At 40.3% G+C, this 21,763-nt stretch overlaps 1 protein-coding gene across 1 annotated transcript in view; it reads right to left on the reverse strand.

Moving 5' to 3' along the window:
• Positions 1-7,102: 7,102 nt before the first annotated feature.
• tbx21 (T-box transcription factor 21) overlaps positions 7,103-21,763 on the reverse strand; it is a 21,163-nt gene continuing 6,502 nt past the window's right edge. The window contains exons 2-6 of the mRNA XM_005913684.2: positions 16,014-16,168; positions 13,288-13,409; positions 12,787-12,945; positions 12,108-12,169; positions 7,103-11,788 (exon numbers count right to left, since the gene is read on the reverse strand). Of these exons, the coding sequence (XP_005913746.1) occupies positions 10,969-11,788; positions 12,108-12,169; positions 12,787-12,945; positions 13,288-13,409; positions 16,014-16,168 (1,318 nt within the window). The 3' untranslated portion in view covers positions 7,103-10,968. The remainder of the gene's footprint in view (positions 11,789-12,107; positions 12,170-12,786; positions 12,946-13,287; positions 13,410-16,013; positions 16,169-21,763) is intronic.

Raw genomic sequence — 21,763 nt, forward strand, 5'->3', positions numbered from 1 at the left:
TATAACGAGATGATACCTGGCCCCTGCAGAGATTACACAGGTAGTCCAACATCAATATGTTCCACTGGCAGAAGATTTCCTGAAGGAGATTCCAGGAGATAAGCAGCTACTCTACGAGGGCTGGACAGGGCCGTAGAAAACCCTTAACCATCAGAAGGACCAGTATCTGCTCCTTTGTGCAAGGACGAACAGGATGAGCACTACCATAACTACAAAGCAGGACACTAACGTGAATGGTTCTGACCAAACAATCAGAAACAGACTTCATGAGGGTGGCCTGAGGACTTGACGTCCTCTAGAGTGCTCACTTCCCGGCACTGTGTTGCCAGACTGGATTTTGCCATAGAATACCAGAATTGGCAGGCCCACCACTGGCGACCTGTGCTTTTCACAGATGAGAGCAAATTCACCCTGAGCACATGTGACAGACGTCAAAGGGTCTGGAGAAGCAACATTCCTGATGCATGACAATGCCCAGCCTCATATGGCAAATAGGCAGTTCCTGGAGGATTAAAGAATTGATAACACTGACTGGACCCCACTAGCCTGACCTAAATCAACAGAGCACCATTGTGTTTTGGTCCATTCTACACTGCCAGGTTGTGTCTCAGTCTCATCAGAAGCTCAGTGATGCCCTGGTCCAGATCTGGGAGGATATCCCCAGGACTAGGGATGGGAATTGATAAGAATTTTGCATATTTGAAAAAGGGGAGACACTAATTAAATAGCTGTGCCTGTTCAAAACGTGACTGTGGAAGACTTGCAAACTCTAGGTTGCAGCTTTCTCAACATGAGTGAGTGACTAATATCATTTGTCACAGGAAACCAAAGAGAAAAAATAAAATATTTTTCACACCCCTTCAGACACCTGTTTAATGAACTTGTTGTTCAGGTTAGAGTTAGAATGAGGTTCAGGGTAAGGTTTTGGTTTGACACTTGCACTTAATTTAAAGCACACTGTGCAATCCCTGGCAAAGTGGAAAACTTCATTGTTTAGTTCTTTACACATAAAAGTTATTGCAGACCTTTTATAGTTGTTAAAGTATGGATTTCTGCAACATGCCGTTAGACTTCTGGGAAGGTGGATGTTAGACCATGGCCTAGATTTAACATAGTACTATAACTCAGACTTTAGTTGCTGTGCTTAAACTGACATTTAAGCATTATGACTGCTTACATTAAAACTTTCAGTAGATTCATATCTGTGAATGTCTTCTCAGAGATAGGGAGAGAGGTACACATGCATACAGATGCAGGCATGTATGTTTGGCTATCTCTGACATAGACGATGGTCTCTCGTAATAAAGAAAAGCTATTACGAGAGAGTCCTTGTAATAGCTTTTAGGACCCACTAATCCAAAGGATCCCAAGCTAATACTGTACTTCCTCAGACTAGTACAAGTGCCAATTTCGAAGTGGATTGGAAGGACAGGTTTTGAGGTAGCAAAGAAGAGATGTTTCAAAAGATGGCAACTTTAGGGAGATACTAATGTAATGTACAGATTGTGGAGATTTGATTTGATTTAAAAAAAAAAAATGTGTAAATTGTAGGTTGCAGTCTTCACCATTCAAAAATGAGTGGGTCATAGGAAAAAGCTGTATCATTGGTCACAGGAAACCAAAGAAACAAATAAAAAAACTATTTTCACACCCCTTCAGACACCCAGTTAATGGTAAGGAGTTGGTTTTAAGGTGAGAGAATTAGTTTCAGGTCAAGGTATGGTTTGGTCAATTTATAGCGGTGCATACAATCTTTCCCATAGTGGGTGACTTCAGTGTTTGCATTTATACTTGCAGTGGATCTGCGTCACAGAGCTGTGAAAGTGAGCTGAACACGTCGGTCACATTACTTTCACTGACATACAGAGAAAAGGCCTTAACTGACATTCAGTTCATATGCATATTGTCAGAACTATGAAAAGAGAAAGCAGCATATGTCTACACTGGCAGAATACTAGCTATTGCATTAACTTATGAACAAGCTAGATGGACTTAGGCCCAATTACTTTGTGATAAAGTTATTATCTTACTGCTAATCAATTTACTGTGGTTACACTGCATATTGATGCCAAATCTGCTTTTCACAGGTCAGGTCTGCATCTCTGTTACATGTAGTTATAATTCTGGGAAGGTGGATGTCATACTATGGTGCGAATTTAACATCTAAATCAGGCATTAGTTGTGATTCTTAAACTGAAAGGTAAGATGTCTATTAAAGATATTTAATGTCCTCTTAAAGATAGTCAAACATGTCGATGTATCCGTCTAACAGAGATAAACTTTCAAGTGAAATATAAGACCTGCTCATCTAACGTTCCTGAATGTTATCATGCTGTATATCTATACTGATGTGGACATGGCAATGTGTTAGAAAGGAGAGGAAGTGACATCATTTGATAGAAATGGCAATTATCCTATGGCACCCTGATGAGCTGAGGACTCATATACACGTGGTTTTCGACAGTGCGCATACGTGGGCATGCGAATTAACGCAATGCATGGCCCTGACATGTATGCAGAAATGTCAACACAGCGGGTACACCGAGAAGTGCAATCAGCGAGCAAAGCAGATGTCGCCAAAATGCGATCAGTGCTATTTTACGCAATAAAATATTTGCGCTTTTCCAAAAACAAACAGTTTACAACACGCGTGTCACACCAAAAACGTAGCAGTTTCTCACCGAAGACGATTGGAAACCCTAACATCCATTAGCATTTCCGCAAGGGAAAAAAATCTCCATGTTACAGTCTCCTTCACTTACATTTGGGCTTTGCTTCTCCTCACTTCTAATATGAAGTAATCTGGTCAGTGAGATGATGTGAGAGAAAAAAACACATAAGGTCCCCAAAATTGTGAAAACTTTTCCTCGGAGCCTCCGCCCCCTCCCTCTCCTTCGCACACATCGACCTACTTTCCCTGCATGGGGTCTGATGGGATTCCCGATCGTGCTTCGGTAAGAAACTTGGTTATATTTCTGGTGTGGTGTGCATGTAGGGGGATGTTATGTTGTGAACTGTCTTGATATGCTTGAGTAGAGAAAGATTATTTTATTGCATAAAATAGCACTGATCCTCTGCCAGAGGAGGAAAAATCCGTTTCTGTGGGTCCGTGAACCACCTGTCACCTGGCTCAAAGACTCTACACACTCTTCTTACTTTTAAATAGCTTTACAACACAGAACATTACGGCTAACAGCTGGATTTTCCCGTATAGGTGCAGCTAGCCCAGGGGTGGGCGATTCCAGGCCTTGAGGGCCGGTGTCCTGCAGGTTTTATATCTCACCTTGGGTCAACGTACCTGAATCACATGATTAGTTCGTTACCAGGCCTCTGGAGAACTTCAGGACATGTTGAGGAGCTAATTTAGCCATTTAAATCAGCTGTGTTGGTTCAAGGACACATCTAAAACCTGCAGGGACACCGGCCCTCGAGGCCTGGAGTGTCCACCCCTGACAGCGACCAGCCACTTACTGCTGAAGAGACAGTCAGTGAAAGTGGACAGTATATCCTGGGTTTTAACATAAAACTCATTGTTGCAGCACAAAAGTGATCCCCTTAAACTGACTTTTCATTTTAGTGTCTTTATTTTCCTCTGAGTTATCGATTCTGCCACTAGTTAGCTAACATAAGCACAAGTTCTTTTTCCTCCAACTTTATTTCAAGAGGAACAATAACAACAAATGTAATACATGGAGGAGACAATGTACAATTTTACTGCAAAATTATTATAAACTAATGTAAATCTATTAGCTGCAACCAACCACATGATGTCATGTTCCATACTGACAGAAGATAGCGCTAAACATGTTTTTAAAACTTTAACTGTAAGCACTTATTTTTTAAAATCTGGCTTCACAGACAGCGTTACATGTATGTCATCTTTTGAGAGCAGGGCTCAGTGGTGTAAATTAGCCTTTATATGTGTAGCATTTCATGCACCCTCATTGTTTGGTCAGAGACATTCACACCAGTGGCCTGCTGGAGGGCTTTCACCACATGCTAAATCTTGACAAATCTACGAATCCTTCCAATCAAAACTTGTGGCCACACATAACTCATGAACACTCACACAAGAGTGAGACCATTCTGTCCTTGAATTCCCACTGAAGAGAGCAGAGCCCACCTCGCCCACCTATTTCATTTTCAAGATTCATCTGCCAATCAGACAACAGAGGGCAGCAAACTGCCAGGTGGCACTGACACACTTAATTTTTTTTTGAACAGTGTGTTTTGCTTCCTGTGAGACAGGAAAGTGTTCTGACTTTTTGAAGGTCCCTCCTTTTACCTGATTATTTTCAGAGAAATGTTTTATTTTTTGTAAAAAATGCCGTTAAGCCGCTGAACACTGACCTTTAAACTGCTCAAGCATAAAAAAGGCTCATAACTGAAGGAGTGAATCAGTGTCAAAACAAACAACTTTTAAATTGCATCTAAAAGAACTTTCTTCTTTTGGATGCTCACAGCCTGTCACAAAAAGACACATTTGTTCTGATTTCTTTGGTGACTCTATAGAAAATGTCAAAGATAAAACAGTTTGACAGGCATAAAGTAGTATTTTTGGCAGTGGCAACAGGTCTGATGGAGTGATAAATCCAAATTTTAAATTATTGGATCAAATTTTTCAATATGTACCGAAGAGGTCAGGACAGCGGTACAACAGTGATCGTCTACAGGCATCTCTAAAACACGGTGGAGGCTCTGTCATAGTTTGGGTTTGCATTTCAGCCAGAAAGTGTTGGTGATCTTGTTGGTGATTGATGAAATAGTGAATGCAGAAAAGCACCATCAGATTCTGATTCACCTTGCAATATCATCTGGAAAGCATCTGACTGACAATAGAAAGAAAAAAAAGTAATTTTCCCTGTTTTTCTGTCTGACTGTAAAATTGTAGTTGGTTAAATACTTACTCTCTGATTGTCTACAGTGCTGTACTTGTTTACTTATCTCAAAAACTGTCCACTCAATCTACTTCGTACCTGGATGGTGTTCTGCTGAGGGATCGGGTAACCGCAGCACTGACTCTGAGATCATTTGGATGAGTGCGTCTTACATTTTACCTGAAAGTTGTTCTCAGTTTGAGGGACAGACATTTTCTTGGGAGAGGGGCACACATACACAAAGGCATCTTTGTTAACTTTGAGAGGACACCCCATGACATTAAAGCACTCACAAATATCTTACCCCTCAATTTATTATTTGCTGAATCTGCTACAGAGTCCACCTTCCCAGAAATGTAAATCCAGAAACAAAGACCTTATTAGCCTGTGATAACTTTCGCTTGTGATGGCAGAGCAATGAATACACACCACACGTATAAATGCAAACAATTAAGTTATCCACTATTGCAAAGATTGTATGCAGCATTCTAAATTAAGTTTAAGTATATCAAACCCATCTCACCCTAACCCAGCGGTCCCCAAGCTTTTTTGCGCCATGGACCAGTTTAACGTCAGACAAACCGGCCTTTAAGGTGTTGCGGATAAATACAACAAAATAAAACGATATGACCAAGACAAAAACTGGTATTTTGTGGTTTATTTTGTTTATTAGCAGCGTCCTCCTGAAATGCGCCAACAACATTGAGAGTAACATCCTCCTCTCTGCCACTTAATGCTCTCTGGTCGCTATGGTAATGTTTAAATATTTCTTTCAAAATAAGACACACAGCTACAACACGGGAAAAGACCCAGTGAAACCGAGTTAACAATAAAAATCCCAGGGGTTGGGGACCACTGCCCTAACTGAACACTAATGCTACCTCTAACACTGACACCAAGGTTATTAAACAAACAGTTGGAGGGGTGTGAAAGAGATCTTTTTATTTATTGTCATTGGTTTCCTGTGATAAATGATGTTAGCCACTTACTTGTGTTTTTTGAACACGGCATCCTAAAGTCTGCATCTTCTGCACAGCCAAATTTAATTAACGTCTCTTCTTTTGTGAAGTACATAATTCATTATTGTTCTGCATTTAAGGGAAGTTTGTAAATGATAGCGACCAAAAACATTTGTTACACTGTCCCCAAAAAGTTGCTGCATCAGTTGAATAAAAGGACAACATCAACACGGCAGAGACTGTTCATGTATAAGCTTTAATTTTAATTAATTAAAAAACATTTACAATAAACCTATTCGACATTTAATAAATAAGAATTTCCCTAGCAGAAATCTTTCTTCTTATTTCTTCTTGTATTGCAGTTCAAAAGCTCTTAAATAAAGGATGATCGGTTCAGTGCACAGGGGTCACACCCAAAAATTTACATGCTTGTTGCTTGAGTTGTCTGAGCTCCATCCTTCACACCATTGCATTACAGTAACATCTCTGGAAATACAGTTCCCAAACACTAAGAGAAATGTGCTTTCAAGGTGAACACGGACTGAGGGGAAACAGAGGTATGAGTGGTCCAACACCAGGGGTCAGGGTGAAGCTGGTTGTAATATCTGCAGTATCCAGCAGGGGTCTTTCCTTTGCCATCTGAAAGCATTTCTCTGCTGTTTGATGTGAGATCATACACTCATGTGGTGCAGTAGCATTCAGTGTACTATATTAACAAGAGCTCCATAACTCAAACTGTCAACATAAAACTCTTCTCTCGTTGTTCTCGCCACAACATCCTTAAATCTAAACTAATTTTTGTTCTATTAATTGCACTTAAAATATGAACTGGCGATTGTACAGCTTTGTTAATGTGAGAGCACCCTTTTTCTGACAGATGTCAACCAAAACATTAAATACTACATCTTTTGGAAATGCTACACAAGCTACTTTTTCTTCAGTTCATACCGATTCAGTTTTTAGCTCTTCGTAACCAGTTTTTTAGTTTTGTTAATGTCCTGGTGAAGGGACGATTTGTTCTTGAACGTTATGTGTTTATTATTGTTTATGAGATCCGGTGGATCCAATAAATTTCAGGGGTCAAAGGCAGGATTTATACAGCAACAGGCCTTTTCACAGTCACATTAGGAAAAGCAAAGGTGCTCCCAGGGACATTAATCACCTTAAAAAATGATCTTATTTTTTACATCCGTGCTTATACAGTGACATGTCTCCTGAGAAAGAAAGCCCATATAAAGTCAGGAGTCCAACTCATCTAACTAATAATGATGATTTTACATTTTATTATCAGCTAATTGAACTGTTTCTGCAGACATTTATGTCCCAATACAGTCCACAAGGAAAGCACATTTTGCTGTAAGTTTGCCAAACATGCATATATATAATCTATATGCATGTTTCAAAGTCTCTTGCAGTGTAATTTTTTCTTTTTTTGCATCAGTTAAACATGATTTACACAAAACACAGCCTCAGCATCGGCCTCATTTGATTATTTTACAGTCAAGCTTGGCTCGTGTGAAAGAATTGGCCTGGATTTTGGGAAATATAAAACTTGATTAGGGTTAAGCAGCTTCTGCATGTAGTCGGCCTGGTGCTGTCTGAAGGTGAAGAAAATCTGACTAGTAGCTCCTCTAAGCACACTTTTGTATGTTCGTTAACCTTTACAATAACCTTTACAATTCATTTATTAAAATAAATAAGTTTTTAATTTAGTAGACGAAGCTTAAACATTGTAGCACACATACCTACATTAGTGCAGTGCGTGTGTTTTGGATTTGAACTTTTTGCTAAATCTAACAAAACTGTGCCACTAAGAGCCTTAGTGCCACTCTCTTTGAATAAAAACTAAAAACTATCCAAATAGTCTACAAGGAAAGCATGTTTTGCTGTAGCTTTCTTGTTCAGTTTAACAAACTGTGTTAAAATGAAATAAACGTTATATTCAGTTCAATAAATGCATTTTAGAGAGGCTACAGTTAATGGTGCTCTGCTCTGCTTTGTGTAATTTGATGAAAAAATAGACAATTTTGTTTATGAGGTGAGGAAATTGTAGAAAAAAAAGCCAGAATCAAGTCTGAATATTCATTAGACATAAAGGAAGTGACTATCTGTTGGTCTCAGGATGGTAAACTGAGGACTTCATTTTACGTATTTAAAGTCTTTTCAGATTCAGTCACACATATGTAAGGAGACTCAACTTCATCTCTCGATCTGTAGAGACTCGTTTGACACCGAGTGCCTGCCTGTCGCCCGTAGTGTTGTCTGAGGCCATTAGCACACCTAGTGAGGAATGAGGAGCAGACCTCTGATCAGCGCCGACTGGTGCCTCACTCTTCATTTCTGTCACCAGGGTGGGAGCCGGGCCTCTGTCAGCCGGCGTCACCACATGATAGGCCCAAAGACTAGGGGGGAAATTCAGAGTGTCTGTCTGGTCACTTTGTGCTTCCTGTTTATTGTGGTCTGAAGGTGACAGCACCTTGTCTCTTTAAGTACAGGTGCGTGTGGTCATCCTCTATGACCCACTTTAGGGGTCTACTCCAATTTATGGCAGCAGATTGAGGAAAACCTGGAGAACTACGGCAAGAATCCCCAGTCTTACTACTGAGGCAACAATACAAATTCTCATTTAGAATTTTGGAGCACACTAAATGTCTGCTGTGTGGTTTAAGTGCTCACGTTTCCCCTCACCTGGTCCTGTTTCATCAATATCAGTGCTGTTATTGATTGTGGGCTGTAGCCATGTGTGGATAGGAGCATTTTGAAGTCAGCTGAAGGAAGCAGGGTGCTCGGCCTTTGCCATATATATTTTTTAATCCAAGCAAAGTAGGGTGCAGCTGGGTTTGTGTAAATCTGCTGCTGAACAGTTTAGCCTTGCTGAAATCACTCATCAGTGCTTCTAAATCGCCCAAAAGCTAAAACTAAAAAAAAGTGATGTTGATGGAACTGATTAAAACGGAGGGATTTTCCAAACGCTATGACAAACCGTTGCAGCTATGAAACTGCTGCTGAAAACAAACTGATACCGAATAATTTGCTACAAACTTCCCTTAATGCGAACATGTTGCCACTTTTCTTTCATATTATCTATAAAAACAGCAATAATTTTCTGGATTGTGACGCTATGATTGCAGCGAGGGACTTTTCTGACTGATGCAACGTCGACACATTGTGAGGTAAGGACTAGCTTCACGCTTAAAAGCTCTTGGTATGCTTCTTCAGAACAGTCAGATCGCCTTGGAAACTCCCTCCTCCTACATGCCCATCGCACATCAGATCGAAGGAGTGCTGTGTCCAGCAATTTCAGTAACTTTCAAAACCAAATCTGATATTCAGATTCATCACTTCACATAAAAAAATGCCCATTTGTATGGAAGTGAAACTTAAACAATCTTAACAAATGTATTACTTTGAAAGCCTACATGTGCACACCAAGATCTTTATTTCTATATTTAAACAAATACCAAAACTTGGAGCTATTAAATTAACCCAGATCCTCAAAATTATGACACTGTTATATGGAAAACATGGCAATTTGTTTAGTTAAACATAAAGAGTTTAATGCTTATGTACCTTTGAGGTTTTTCCAATATGCAACATAAGCCATAATGGAGTTTCTGGTATAATTTAAACCAAAAACCTTGATGGCACTGTTGTGTTGATTGGTTTCAGGGGAATAATTTGAACCGATTGGAAATACCCTGCAATATGTGTTCCCATGAGCATGCTACAGACAAAATATGGCCCCACTTATTAGAATATTGCTTCACAGTGCATTGAGAGGTCAGTATCTTGCTTTAAGACCTACATGCACACTGCAAACTCAATAGAAATCACAAGCACCATCCCAAATGAACTCATGTGAAAAATTCAGCCAGAGTCAGTACAACACTTTGTAAACCATGCAGATCTCTGCTGCTACATCCTGCGAAACCCTCAAAACAGTGTTTGCATCAGCAGGAATTCCTCAAATTGGAGAATTTTGTTAACTAGGAGTCAGTGTACAGTGAGAAAACAATACAGGACAGAAAACATCTCCATCTTAATTGAGGAATCCAACGACTAGGAAATGAACTGTGGGTAGTGCAGATGCATGAGATGTGACTGACAGATTCAAAAGCACAAACTCTTTTATAATACTCCCCCCAAAATTCAGCTTACTAATGTTTGACAAAGTGAACCACATCCTGGTGGGTTGATCAGTTTTGATTAAAACCTGACTGCGACAGTTACTGAAATTGATGAAGGTGGTTCTGTATTACCTGCGTCTGGGTTTGGACTTAGAGTGGCATACAGGGTTACAGTAAAGTACAAAGAGGTGTCACAATAAATTGAATAACTTTTAACATTAAATATTACTCAAACAGCTTTGCTTTCAAACCAGTAAGATATGTTGGATTGCCTGCAGGCGTGTGGACCTGCGATTTTTGCTGTGGTTGGAAAACTCTCGGCAGATGTAGAGGAACACAGAAAATGTTGGGCTAATATGTATGAGGAAGGTTCCCCTTCTAGAACACAAGCCTGCTGTCACTTCATGGCCTACAGCGCTTCACTGTGGCCACTAGGTGGTGTTGCACTAATTAGATAGAGGACACTGTGAAAAGCCATAATTTCTGCTCAGACTCGTCATGGGAAATGAACATGAACATATTGCAAAGATGTGTGAATGGTTGATGGTGAGAACTGACGTAGATGAGACCAAAGGAGACATGGTGAGAGTGTTTGATGCAGAAAGAACAGACAATTGCTGCAGGCGTCTGTCAGCAAGCAGATATGCACATCTTTTTTTTTTTTTTTGTTTCGTTGTTTTTTTTACAAATCTCCAGATGTTTCAAAGGCCTAAGCCACAGGTCTTTATGTCTGTTTGGTGTTTATGTCACTTTAGGCCAGCGTTCCAGTCACTTCCACTCTGTTCGACGCCAACCTTGACACTAACTTTGAAAGTTCCTGTAGTCGTCTGACACTTTGAGGGGCTGGTCACTGTCCTTCTCTACGTTCTGCAGTTTGTCTGTAGCAAAACCAGAGACTGTTCCAGCCCGTCATCGTTATCCTGGACAGACAGTAAATGTGTCAATGAGGGCAGTGTGGGAAGGTGTTGGGAGACACTGTGGCAACCATGATAATGTGTGAGGTCTTCAGTGGGTGTAATAACCATAATAGTCTGCATCGCTGTTGCTGTCTTTTTCACAGACCTCTCCACTGCGCGGGGGTGGGGAGTTTTCAGTGCTGGACGTATATGGCGACACCCTCCTCTTCTTGTTTTCACCCACACCTCCCTCAAATAGGCCAGAGTCGCCCGAGTCCGCTGATTTCACGGAAGGTGGTTCAAGCCAAGGCTCCTCTTGCACTACGCCCACAGTGTCTTTGGGCTTGTCCTGCAGCAAGGGCGGCTGAAAAGAGTCCAGGAGTGGAGGAGGGTGCAGCCTGGGGTTCCCAGGGGATGTCGAAGATGAGGAGGAGGAAGAGGAGGATGATATGGGTCTAAACCACCCAAGAGTGGGGCCGGATTTAGTGGGGTGACCGAGGTATTGTGGGGTGGGCCGGCTGGCGCTCCAACCTGCTGAGGCGGCTCCTGATACAGACACGCTTGTAGACGCAAAAGGATGATCTGAATAGTAGCTGAGAGCATGGTGAGCAGATGTCTGCAAGGGGAAGGGCTTGTAGAAACCATTTCCAGAGAAGTCCCCCTCATAGGAGGAAGTGAAGTCAAGCCGATTTGGGGCCACGCCTTGCTGAGGTGACAGGTACCAGCGGCTGTGGGGACCGGGGGTTGCAGATGGGTCTTTGTGCTGCTGGCCCATACCAATGTGCTCGCGGCCATAGAAGCGGCTCTGGGGCAGGGGGCTCATGTACTGTTCAGAGAGGTAGCCTTGGGCGTAGCAGCTCCCTGGCAGCAGCTGCTGGCCCTCTGTAGGGGAGGGGGTGAGGCGATCAGAGTCGGGAGGAGCGTACAGCCTAGGCAGGAGGGAGGAGGAGGAGGGGAAGAGAAGCGAGTGTGAGAAGAAGAGGAAAAAAAGAAGGTGTTATTTCCTGCCCAAACCTCAAACAACTATCAAACATCTCACAGCCCCTCACACCCTTTCACTGCAGCATGCTCAGCAGCAGCAAGTAATTGCATCTTTTCCAATATTAAAAGGCTGACACGAGCACTCAGGACATTCAAGTGCCAGCAGTGACCCAGTCTCATTATTAATGCTGAGAGAACGCAGGGTTCACACTGAGAACAGAAGAGGATTTGCTTTTTGTAAATACAGACATTTTTGAAATTACTTACGTGTCATAATTGTCACGGAAACCTTTAGCGAACGGGTTATGGTCTATTTTCAGCTGAGTGATCTGTGTAGGGAATAAGAGGAGGGCAATGAGAGAACGTAGGCAAAGGAAAAAAGAGAAGGAGTGAGTAACCACATTGAAGAAACAAGAGCGCAGAAAGAGACGTAACCGACTAATAATTAATGAGTTTTATCTCTTATTGGAAAGATTTCATCTTAAAAACCGCAAAGGGGAGGAACACAAATGTAAAACTGGGAGAGTGTATCTTGCATGGAGTAACTGTTCCACAGTTTATTTGAACAGCCGTAAAAAATACACCGTACACAAGAGAGATGTGAGCTACGGTGCTCAGGTCAGCCGAGGTGAAGCGACTCTTGAAGGCTGCAGAAATGTAAGTTGGTGTGTCTGCATTTTTGATGCATGCATGCATAAATCAGTAAAACATGTCGCTGACATGAATCATTGATCTCTCAACATCATTAAAGCTGTGCAATCGAAGTTATAAGAGGTGTTTTTGTGGGCCAGTTGTGGAAGGTTGTTGCCAAATACAATACAATAAATATGCAAACATGGTAGAATAGCATGTCGGTGGTCTGCAACACAGGTTGCGGTTCACACCTTAAAACATATTTTTAAAGCATACAAATCTCATCTTCATCTTTGTGTCTGAGGTGACTTACATCTGCATTTTGATAAGCAGTAACAGCGATGAACTGAGTCTCCGGGAAGATGAACGTCTGAGCTTTAGAAGAGAGGAAGGGGTCCTCCGTGCCATCCTCCTTTACCTGCACGATGTGAAGACGAGGCTGGTATTTATGGAGGGACTGGAGAACTATCATCTGGAGAAAGGGAGATGTAATATTATGGTCATTTGGCTTCTAAAGATTAAGAGCAGGAAACAAAGATACCTTTATTTTACCGATAAGCGAGAAAAATAAAGGCAGGAAATGAGCAGGCAGAAATTGAGTGTTTGCAGATGGTTTCCATCGCGACACTCATAATGTGGTTAATGTTTTCATATATCAAGAATATGAAAGGAAATGATTAAAGTAGTGTAAAATATAAGCAGAAGGTGACAGTTATTGCTTTCATCGATATGTTTCAGCCACTCACTGACCACGCGAGCGTATTCACAGATAGATTTGTAGATAGAAAGCAAATTAGAGGCAAAAGCACGGTACCTGTGCCACATTGTTGGTGCTTCCCTTGTTGTTGGTGAGCTTGAGCTTGCTAAACGACACCTCTTGTCTCATCCAGTGAGCTCCTGTGTTGGGAGAGTCGGGGTGCATGTACATCCTGTTCCCTGCAATCACCGAAGCACATGGCGAGCAGCGCATGTAGTTATGAATAAGGGCTGCACGCTTTGTTTTATTTATTTATTTTCACAGTTTTGGCTTCAAACTATCACAAAAACAAGAGAACAGGAATATCGTGCTGCAGCGAGTTTTGCTTTGATTCTCACTTTTTCTCTTCTGCACCATTTCCTTTACAGCTGTGTTTTATTCAGCTGTTTTTTTTTGTTTTTTTAAAGCTCTCAGTAATGAACAGACTAACTGTGATTAGATTTCTTCCCATAACTCAGCAGCTTTTCCATGAATCCTCCACCTGTTAACCCAGACGGTCAATGCGCTGAGACCAAGCAGTTTCAAAATGTAACCTGCCACTGACACTATGACTAAAACAGGTGCAGCATGACACGCTTCATTTCTTTAGCGTCGAATTTGGTAAATTTTGAAATGAGACTTTTTAGGACAGTTTCAGTAATATCAGTGTTTTCTGAGTCATTTTTAAAATGCTGCTATTCACTTTCTGTTTTGCTGATTAGACAGAGGGAAACAACATTTTGCTGGAGCCCCTCAGGTGTAAATTTACAAAAAACAACTTTGGCTTAAGGACTTAAAATCTTCTCTGATCTAAAGTCAATTTTATAGAGATTTACATGAATTCAAGTTGAATTTGATGCGATTAAAAATGATATTTTCTGCAAATCATCAGCAAGCACTACAAAATATTTATGGCACAAAAGTTAATGGATATTAATAATAAGTTACTGTCTGTAGGCCACTTCAGTTGAATATAAGGGAAGATGAAAAACGTCTTAAAACGCCACTTTTCCATCAGGTATTTCCCCTGCAAACTGGGATGGCTTTGTTTTCCTTCCTTTAATATTTTAATATATTCCTAGAGCAGCCAAGATTTCTCACAACATTACCACAACGACCTGCTAACCTTATTTTTGCACACCACATAAGGGTAATATTAAATCTAATTGAGTGAAGTTGTTTCACCACAAATTCCACAACTGTAGCACATCAGCAGTCACCTTTCCACAACACCTGGCATATGTGTGACAGCACCTTGCAGTTTCTCTCATTTATATATTTGTGGTTTGTCTATCATCAATCACACATAAAATGAAATCTCGGTTAACTTGCTATTGTTATGCTTAGTTTTTTCTTTTTTTTTCTGAAGTGTGAACAGGAGGAAATACTGAATGAAAGGTTGTGGAGAGAACAGGGCGTAGAAATGTAAATGTAACGCGTTAAATAATTACTTCTATGCTTGACGTTGAACACGTCTTTACAAGAAAAGACGAGAGAAGTGGCTGAAATGAACTCTGATGTATAACGAGATACTTGGGGAGAAGCACGATTGGAGGTACATCTGGTGAGTAATTCAGACACTCTTGGATGCCACGGAAGATCAAAGCGGGACCCGGAGAGCTTTGATAGGTGCTGGAGAAACTGCGAGTGCAATTGTTAGTCATATTCAAAGTGATCAAATTACTGGACATGTTTTTAGTGGGTTTAAAGAGGGGTTAAAGATGGCATAATATTCCTAAAGATTTTATTGTCGTACTTTGTAGATGGAGGCTGACTAAAAAAAATACTCCAAATTTCCAAAGTACAAATTTTCCGCGTCTTAAAAATGTTTGACTGTATTTTTCTGGTAAGTAAATTGGTTTTTAGGATTCGTCTCGGCTCAACAAATATGCATTCCTGTTTAAGTCAGTTATTATAGCTCCTTAAACCAAGGAACATCAGGCAATCTTTGAAAAAATTGCAAAACATGTTGTGAAGCTGCTGACTGAAAACCTCTCAGACCAAGTGTGCATCTTAATGCACGTTTTGGTTTCCCTACTGTATGCATCTAGGTTTGCTACAATACTGCTAAATAAACCACTTCCTCAGGCTCTTCCAGGCAGCACACTGAGTGAAGTCTCCTGCTTGACTGACCCAAGTTTATTTTCGATGGCGGGTTTAAATCATAAACTTCGCATTAGAATCTAGTGCAGGAAGCCCCAGGAAGATTGTGGGTTTGAGCTGTTTACCGGCTACTGGTGGTAAATGCACGATGAGAAGAAAATAGCTATTTTCAATGAGTAGTAGACATTTTTTTTTCACAGGTGGAAGAGCTGTTCTTACGTATTAGGAGTACTAGTAAAACTCGTGAATCCAAAATTGCAATATTTGTCGTCCAGAATAGCCGGTTTCATTATATTACATGCATTTATGTATGTATCAGTGCAAATGCTAATCCAACTACGTTCCTTTGATATAATGCAACAGTTTATTTTAAGGTTTTAACTATAGTGGAGTTAATATAAAGCATTTTAAGTGAAACCGGTCAAGTAAAGTACAATTACTTTGGTGGTGTACGTCATCCCTTTTATATCCTTTTGCATTTTTACATCTGCTATATATAAAAGTTATAATCTTAGTCGCTTATCGTTTTATCAGTGTGTTCAAAGTCTTTTTCAATAGACGCTGCAGCACTCTTTTTTTCTTCTTTTTTTAGTATTTGTGAATGTAAATGTAGTTGTTTGATCAGCGTACCAAATCTTGGTTTCTAACAGTCATAAAAGCAGCCCCAGGGTTTTACATTCTGTGCTATAGTTTCAGTGTACCTGGCATGTTCCCTTCTGCCTTCCCACACTGGACCCACTTGCCGCCCTGGTATCTCCAGTGGTGCTGATCAGCTAGAACGACGTCCACATAGACATTATAGTGGGCAGTAGGATCCAGAACACTGATATTGAAGCTCAGAAAGGGGAACATCCTCCTGGAGAGACATAAGAGAAATTTATTTGTTAAAAAAACAACCCAAAAACGTTGTTTATACCTTTGTTCACATATTGTAGAGGTTTATGGATCAACTACGCCCACGTCCAAGGTGCACAGAGAAGCAGATAAAATCTCGAGAGGTTATGACTTTTTTTGTTATCATGATTATTCTGATGACAGTTACAAAATGCATCAAAGTACTGACAGATCTCAATGTTAAACACATCCATCTATAATTGAAAATGTCTATCCAGCAAACATATCTGTCTTCAAAGTTAACAGAAAACAGCCATGCTGCCCCTGAGTTTTTAAAATAATGTGCATGTGAGTAGCGACTGAAACCCATATTACACTTTATCCATATTAGCCCTGCACATGGTTAGTGTGTTGAAAAAACAGGAGATGAGTTTTTATTCCGTATGAAAGGTTTATGTTATATTTCCAAATATTAAAACTTGGATCTTGGATCACTATTCAAAATCAGCTTTATTGGTGTAGACCATTAGTTCATCCTCTGTCTAAAACAAGCCACTTTGGCTCCTCTTGCTTTAAGTCAGCTTTCTTCTCACAAACAGGAGATTTGAACAGCAGGTGGACATACAGAGCTGAGAGTGGAAAGTAGACCCTGATGTCTGTTGATTACATGCATATACACTGACATCATTGCATGAAACTTTATGTAACAGAACACAGTACAAAATAAGTTCAGCTGTCAGAAACAACTGACATTTCTCTCTTTTGAATTACACACAGCCTCTAAAAATTATGGATTCCATTAAAATAATCTGTTGTTGAAAACTGAACTATTGTAAATTTTCTCAACAGTGCATGTACGTAAGCTGTTGAGATGATTCATGTTTGGCCTTTCAAACTGTAATCCTCGGTTTCCTAAGCAGCTAAAGGAGTCATGAGAGGTGGAGAGGACGGCTGACACTTGAGCTCAATATTTAATGCTGCTTTTAATAAAAGATGCCCCAGAAGATGCTCTTGATTGCTGGGGCTTTGCATGTTCAACTCGTTTCGATCACTTCAGTGAGACGAGGTAACTGGGAGGTCAGGTTGTCCCCTGGCTGGACGACCCGGGAACGGAGAGGGAGAAGCTGGGTTAAATTAAAATTAAAGAGACACACACAAACATATAAGAAATGGACTCTGAACACACAACGGCAGATAAACCCTGCTGACATTCACGTGTGCGCCAAATATCCGGAGTGCATGTCGACGCGAAACACTTACTGTAGTGATTCAGAATTACTAACCCTACTGAGTTGTAGTTCACACTTTACATTATAGCGCAACATGTAACACACAAATGTTAGTCATTCTCTGGGGGAAATCCACTTAAGGGAAATTAGTTGGACAATCATGTCCTTTAATATTCATTTTCCCAAATGACTGATAGGTGAGAAAAAGTTTGATGGAGATTTAATCAACAAGGCTTTTATTAAACTGATTTTTTCCCCCACCTAGTTTCATATTATTTCCTGGTTAAGTTAGACATCAACACGGCTTTGTGAGCTTCAGGAAAAGACCCCTTTCACAGCCACGTTAGAGGCCTGTCCTCTGCTTTGTGGCTTGTAATAATAGTTTACTTGATGAGGTGCTAAAGGTAGACTATAGATAGCAAAGATGTGCTGCTTGCAATGTTTTTGTGAGCAAATGTTCTCAAGCAGAAAAAGTATTTCCTTGAGATTTAACTGAGAATGCCCTTTAATATTATGAGACTGAAGAAATGCTCAAACTAAATGGTGATATTAGCTGTACGCGGCAAGCATCTGAAATGACTCATGTAGGTGTTTCTAAAATGCCATCTAGCAAATGACTGACTGACATCATATTAGCGTGCAAACTCAGAAGAGGTGGCATGAAAACTTTAAAGAAGCCTGGAGTTTGAATCTCATCTCGATTTACTAATTACTATTACGGATTTATTTGGTTAGGTTTAGGAAAAGCTTGTGGTTTGGGTTAACATGAAAATAAAGATGTGAATAACAGTTTGCAAAAACCTAATCTTTCTTAGAGGAAGACAGTCTAGCGATATGTAAATTTTAGGAAAGATGGCATTAACACATTGCAGAACTCCGTAGGATGTGGCCACTCGTGACCTTGAGCTTCTCTATAAAACCAAATCATTACTGAGAAATTTCAGACTGAACCACAGAGTCCTTCAAGAGACTGAAATTGACGTTTCTGGGGATATAATGACTAAAAATTTGCCTCACAACTCACCTTCCCCTAAAGATCACTGCATGCAAAAAATGATCTCATTTGTTTTATCATTACAGAAACTCAGTGATTTAAAGGAAGACCTGAGCTTTTCCTGATAATGCCACCAAATCTCATGTTCATTAATTTCTGTCTCTTTATTGCCATGGCATGCTTATAAATACTCCTGCGATGAACTCTGGGTCCATATGAGGTCACCAGAGTGTAGCTGGTGTAAATAAAGGCATTGTGTTTGACACCAGCTAAAAGCTCCTCAGGCTATGGAGCATTTGTAATGACTGACATTCAGCTCCCGCTGCCCACCCCTGCCACTTAGATTTGTTCGGTATTAAAAGTGCACAAGTGGTTTTAAACCTACAAATGTAAATAGAATAAAAACATGCCTTTGTCTATTTTTCTTTAAATAATAGATTTGGCTAAAAAAGAGCTGAAAGTGTGTAAAAGTATAGATGGTTATAATGAGTTCTATGAAAAGCATGTCGTAGTCACTTTAAGAGGGCAAAGTGCGCACAAAAACAGAAAAAATAGCTCTTCGAGAAACACCCTTTACTTTCTTGTCTAAAACATTTTGATGTGGGTGGAAAAGATAGATAAGGTCTCATGTCTATTTGATCACCGCACACTGCGCAAACTGCGCGCACACACACACACACACACGTTAGAAATGAAAGTTAGACATATAGCCTAAATATAATTCAGTCAGTTAAAGTTTGTGCCGAGAACGTGATACTACATGTTGGCAGCATCGTTTTGGTAAACTACAAAACCTGTTATCTCTTCTCGATCGAAACTGACCTCATCTAAAATCAGCTGGGTGATTTAGGGGTGCAAAAACAAGACAGGTGTGTAACGAGACAATGAGTAAGAGGCTACTGTTAGCGACGGCCCGAGGGCCCGTCCGTGCTGATGAGGATTTCATGTGTGTAGCCTGAATCTGCGTACATCGTTTGTACGGGAAATTAAGAGATGCATAAAGTTACTTTTACATTTGTCACATGGTATTACGATGGGGCACTTTACTCTGTGTTTAAACTGTATAATATACAAAATGAGCAACAGTGCTAGAAATAACTGTAAATAACTAAAAGCTGTGATACTGTGGTTCACTAAGCATAACTGACAGCTGAGCATAATCGTTAAGAGTGAATCGATTATTCAAAACTTTAAAAAAATTATTCAGCCAGTTTTGAATAATCGATTCACTCTTAATGATTGTTACAATTATGCTTAGTGAACCACAGTATGACATCCATTTATCCCAACTACTGACTTACTGTTCTAACCAGTAGTTCACTGCTGTTAGGAAATAGCCCAATCTATTAATAAAAAATAGACAGTTCTATCTACCAGTATTTACACGGTGCATATATTATGTTTAAAATAAGAGCAAGTGTGTGAGACCAAAAAGAACCATATTATTTGTGGTAAAAAAAAAGTGACTTTCTTTCTGCAGACTTTTATTAATAACTTTATCGAGCTTTATTTTAAGTGTTTATCATTTTTAATCTGTTTTCCATACCGTTACTGAACATTTGTAGCTGTTAGCCATATTCTTATCTAGCGGTATCAACTATTTGTTAAATTTCTTGTTACAATGAATTAAATTACTTTAATTAAACTGTAATTTCTACTGTTTCTTTTCAGATTAGTGTGGTTCAGATTTCCAATTACCCCCCTGGCAATTGCAGAAGCACCCCTGGGCTACTCGAGCTCCCGGTTTAGGTTCACTGGCTTATGGGAATGCTCTGCAAAGAGAAAGCACAGATGCTGTGATGTTTCACATTATGCATTTATTGCTCATTAGACCTCTCAAAAGGCTGAGCTGCAACATACAGCCACTGGCTGTGAGCACAGCTGCAGCTCCAAATCAGCTTTGGCAGTGGTCAATGAGCAAACTGGTACACCAGCTCCTCTGGTTATCTTTCTGACTGTAAGGCTACAGACTTGCAACTGAGCAGCCACAGCTGAGGGTATGCAGACTGGCTGTGGCCACAGCCAACGGCAGTGTGTGTATCATAATACAGCTCAGCATTTCTTTATGAATCAGAGGAAACGCAAAAGTTATTTTCGGGTAGTGCAAAAGAAGTCTTGAATAAATTCCTGATGTGACCCTTAGGGGGCTCTGTACTGCTCACATATGTACCCATATTGTTTAATAACAATGCTGAAGGGTTAAAATTACTACAAAAATCGTGGTAATTCGCATTTGCATTGATTTGTAGACTAAAGGTACTTTACTTTAAATTTGGATATATAAATGCAAGCTTTGTGTCCAGTTTTCAAAAACACATCTCTATTAATTATAAAAAGAACGGCAAAAGCTGGACTTTTCCTTAATTCATGTAAAGAAAAAGTTCAGATGATCAAATGTTTTCCAGTTTGTCTCCTTGACTGCTGGCTCTTTAAGACGGCAGCACATACACACGCCCTCCTTGCTCACTAGTAAGACAAAACCCTACGCTGAACCGTCCCAGTTGGGGTTTTCTGGCTACAAGGCGAGTCCAGTTTAACAATCAATCATAGTTCTCGGTGAAACACAATCGTGGCAGCAGCTCTTTAGTGGCTCGCAAAGAACAGGTGAAAGGGCTCTTCTTCCGCAGCAGTATTTAATACAAGTGAAAACAGAAACTTGGCTGTTGAGCTCATGAATGGATTGATCCACCTACACTGAGTGAGAGTAATCTAGAAAGAAGTAGAATTGTTATAATTTTTTTTTACCCCATTCATATTATCAGTTTACTTATAGTAGAGCCTTTTATAGGAAATCAGAACTTGAGAAGGGGAGAAACCAAAGAAAACACAACACAGAGGGGTATTTGCATGTGTGGGAGGCTCTTTGTGTTCAAAGTTCACTCAGAGACGCTGAAAAGCACTACATACATACATGATAGTGTGCAGTTATTTTCAGTGTGGTGGCGTTGTGGTAATTAAGGGCATGGTAGCTGTCATGTCTAGAGTGTCACACAAACATGATTTTACTTTTACATGGCAGATACAGTCACAAGGAAAGCACCTCTGTCTGTTGCAGTTTGGAAAATGATGATACACAGACACATGAAGTCGCTTTAACACAATAGGAAATCACAATTTCAGTTACCCAGCTACCAGACAGGCTAACTAATAAACCTGCCAGCGTGCCACTGAATTATAGAAACAGTAACGGCAAATGTCTATTTCTGAGCACGCCGTGTACGAACATGAAGAGTCATAACTGTAGTCGTTTTTAAGGCAAAATACCATAGAAGAAGATGAGTGTGGTGAACCAGTCACTAATATAGAGACAGTGACATTTAAAAAAAAAAAATCAAAATAAACTGTGTGGATGCTGGAGAGCGAGGAATGGGAGGGCACGGGAGGGGAAACTGTG

This window comes from Haplochromis burtoni, unplaced genomic scaffold (assembly GCF_018398535.1).
Source record: "Haplochromis burtoni strain Fernald_Lab_line unplaced genomic scaffold, NCSU_Asbu1 Contig_6, whole genome shotgun sequence".
Taxonomy (NCBI): Eukaryota; Metazoa; Chordata; class Actinopteri; order Cichliformes; family Cichlidae; genus Haplochromis; species Haplochromis burtoni.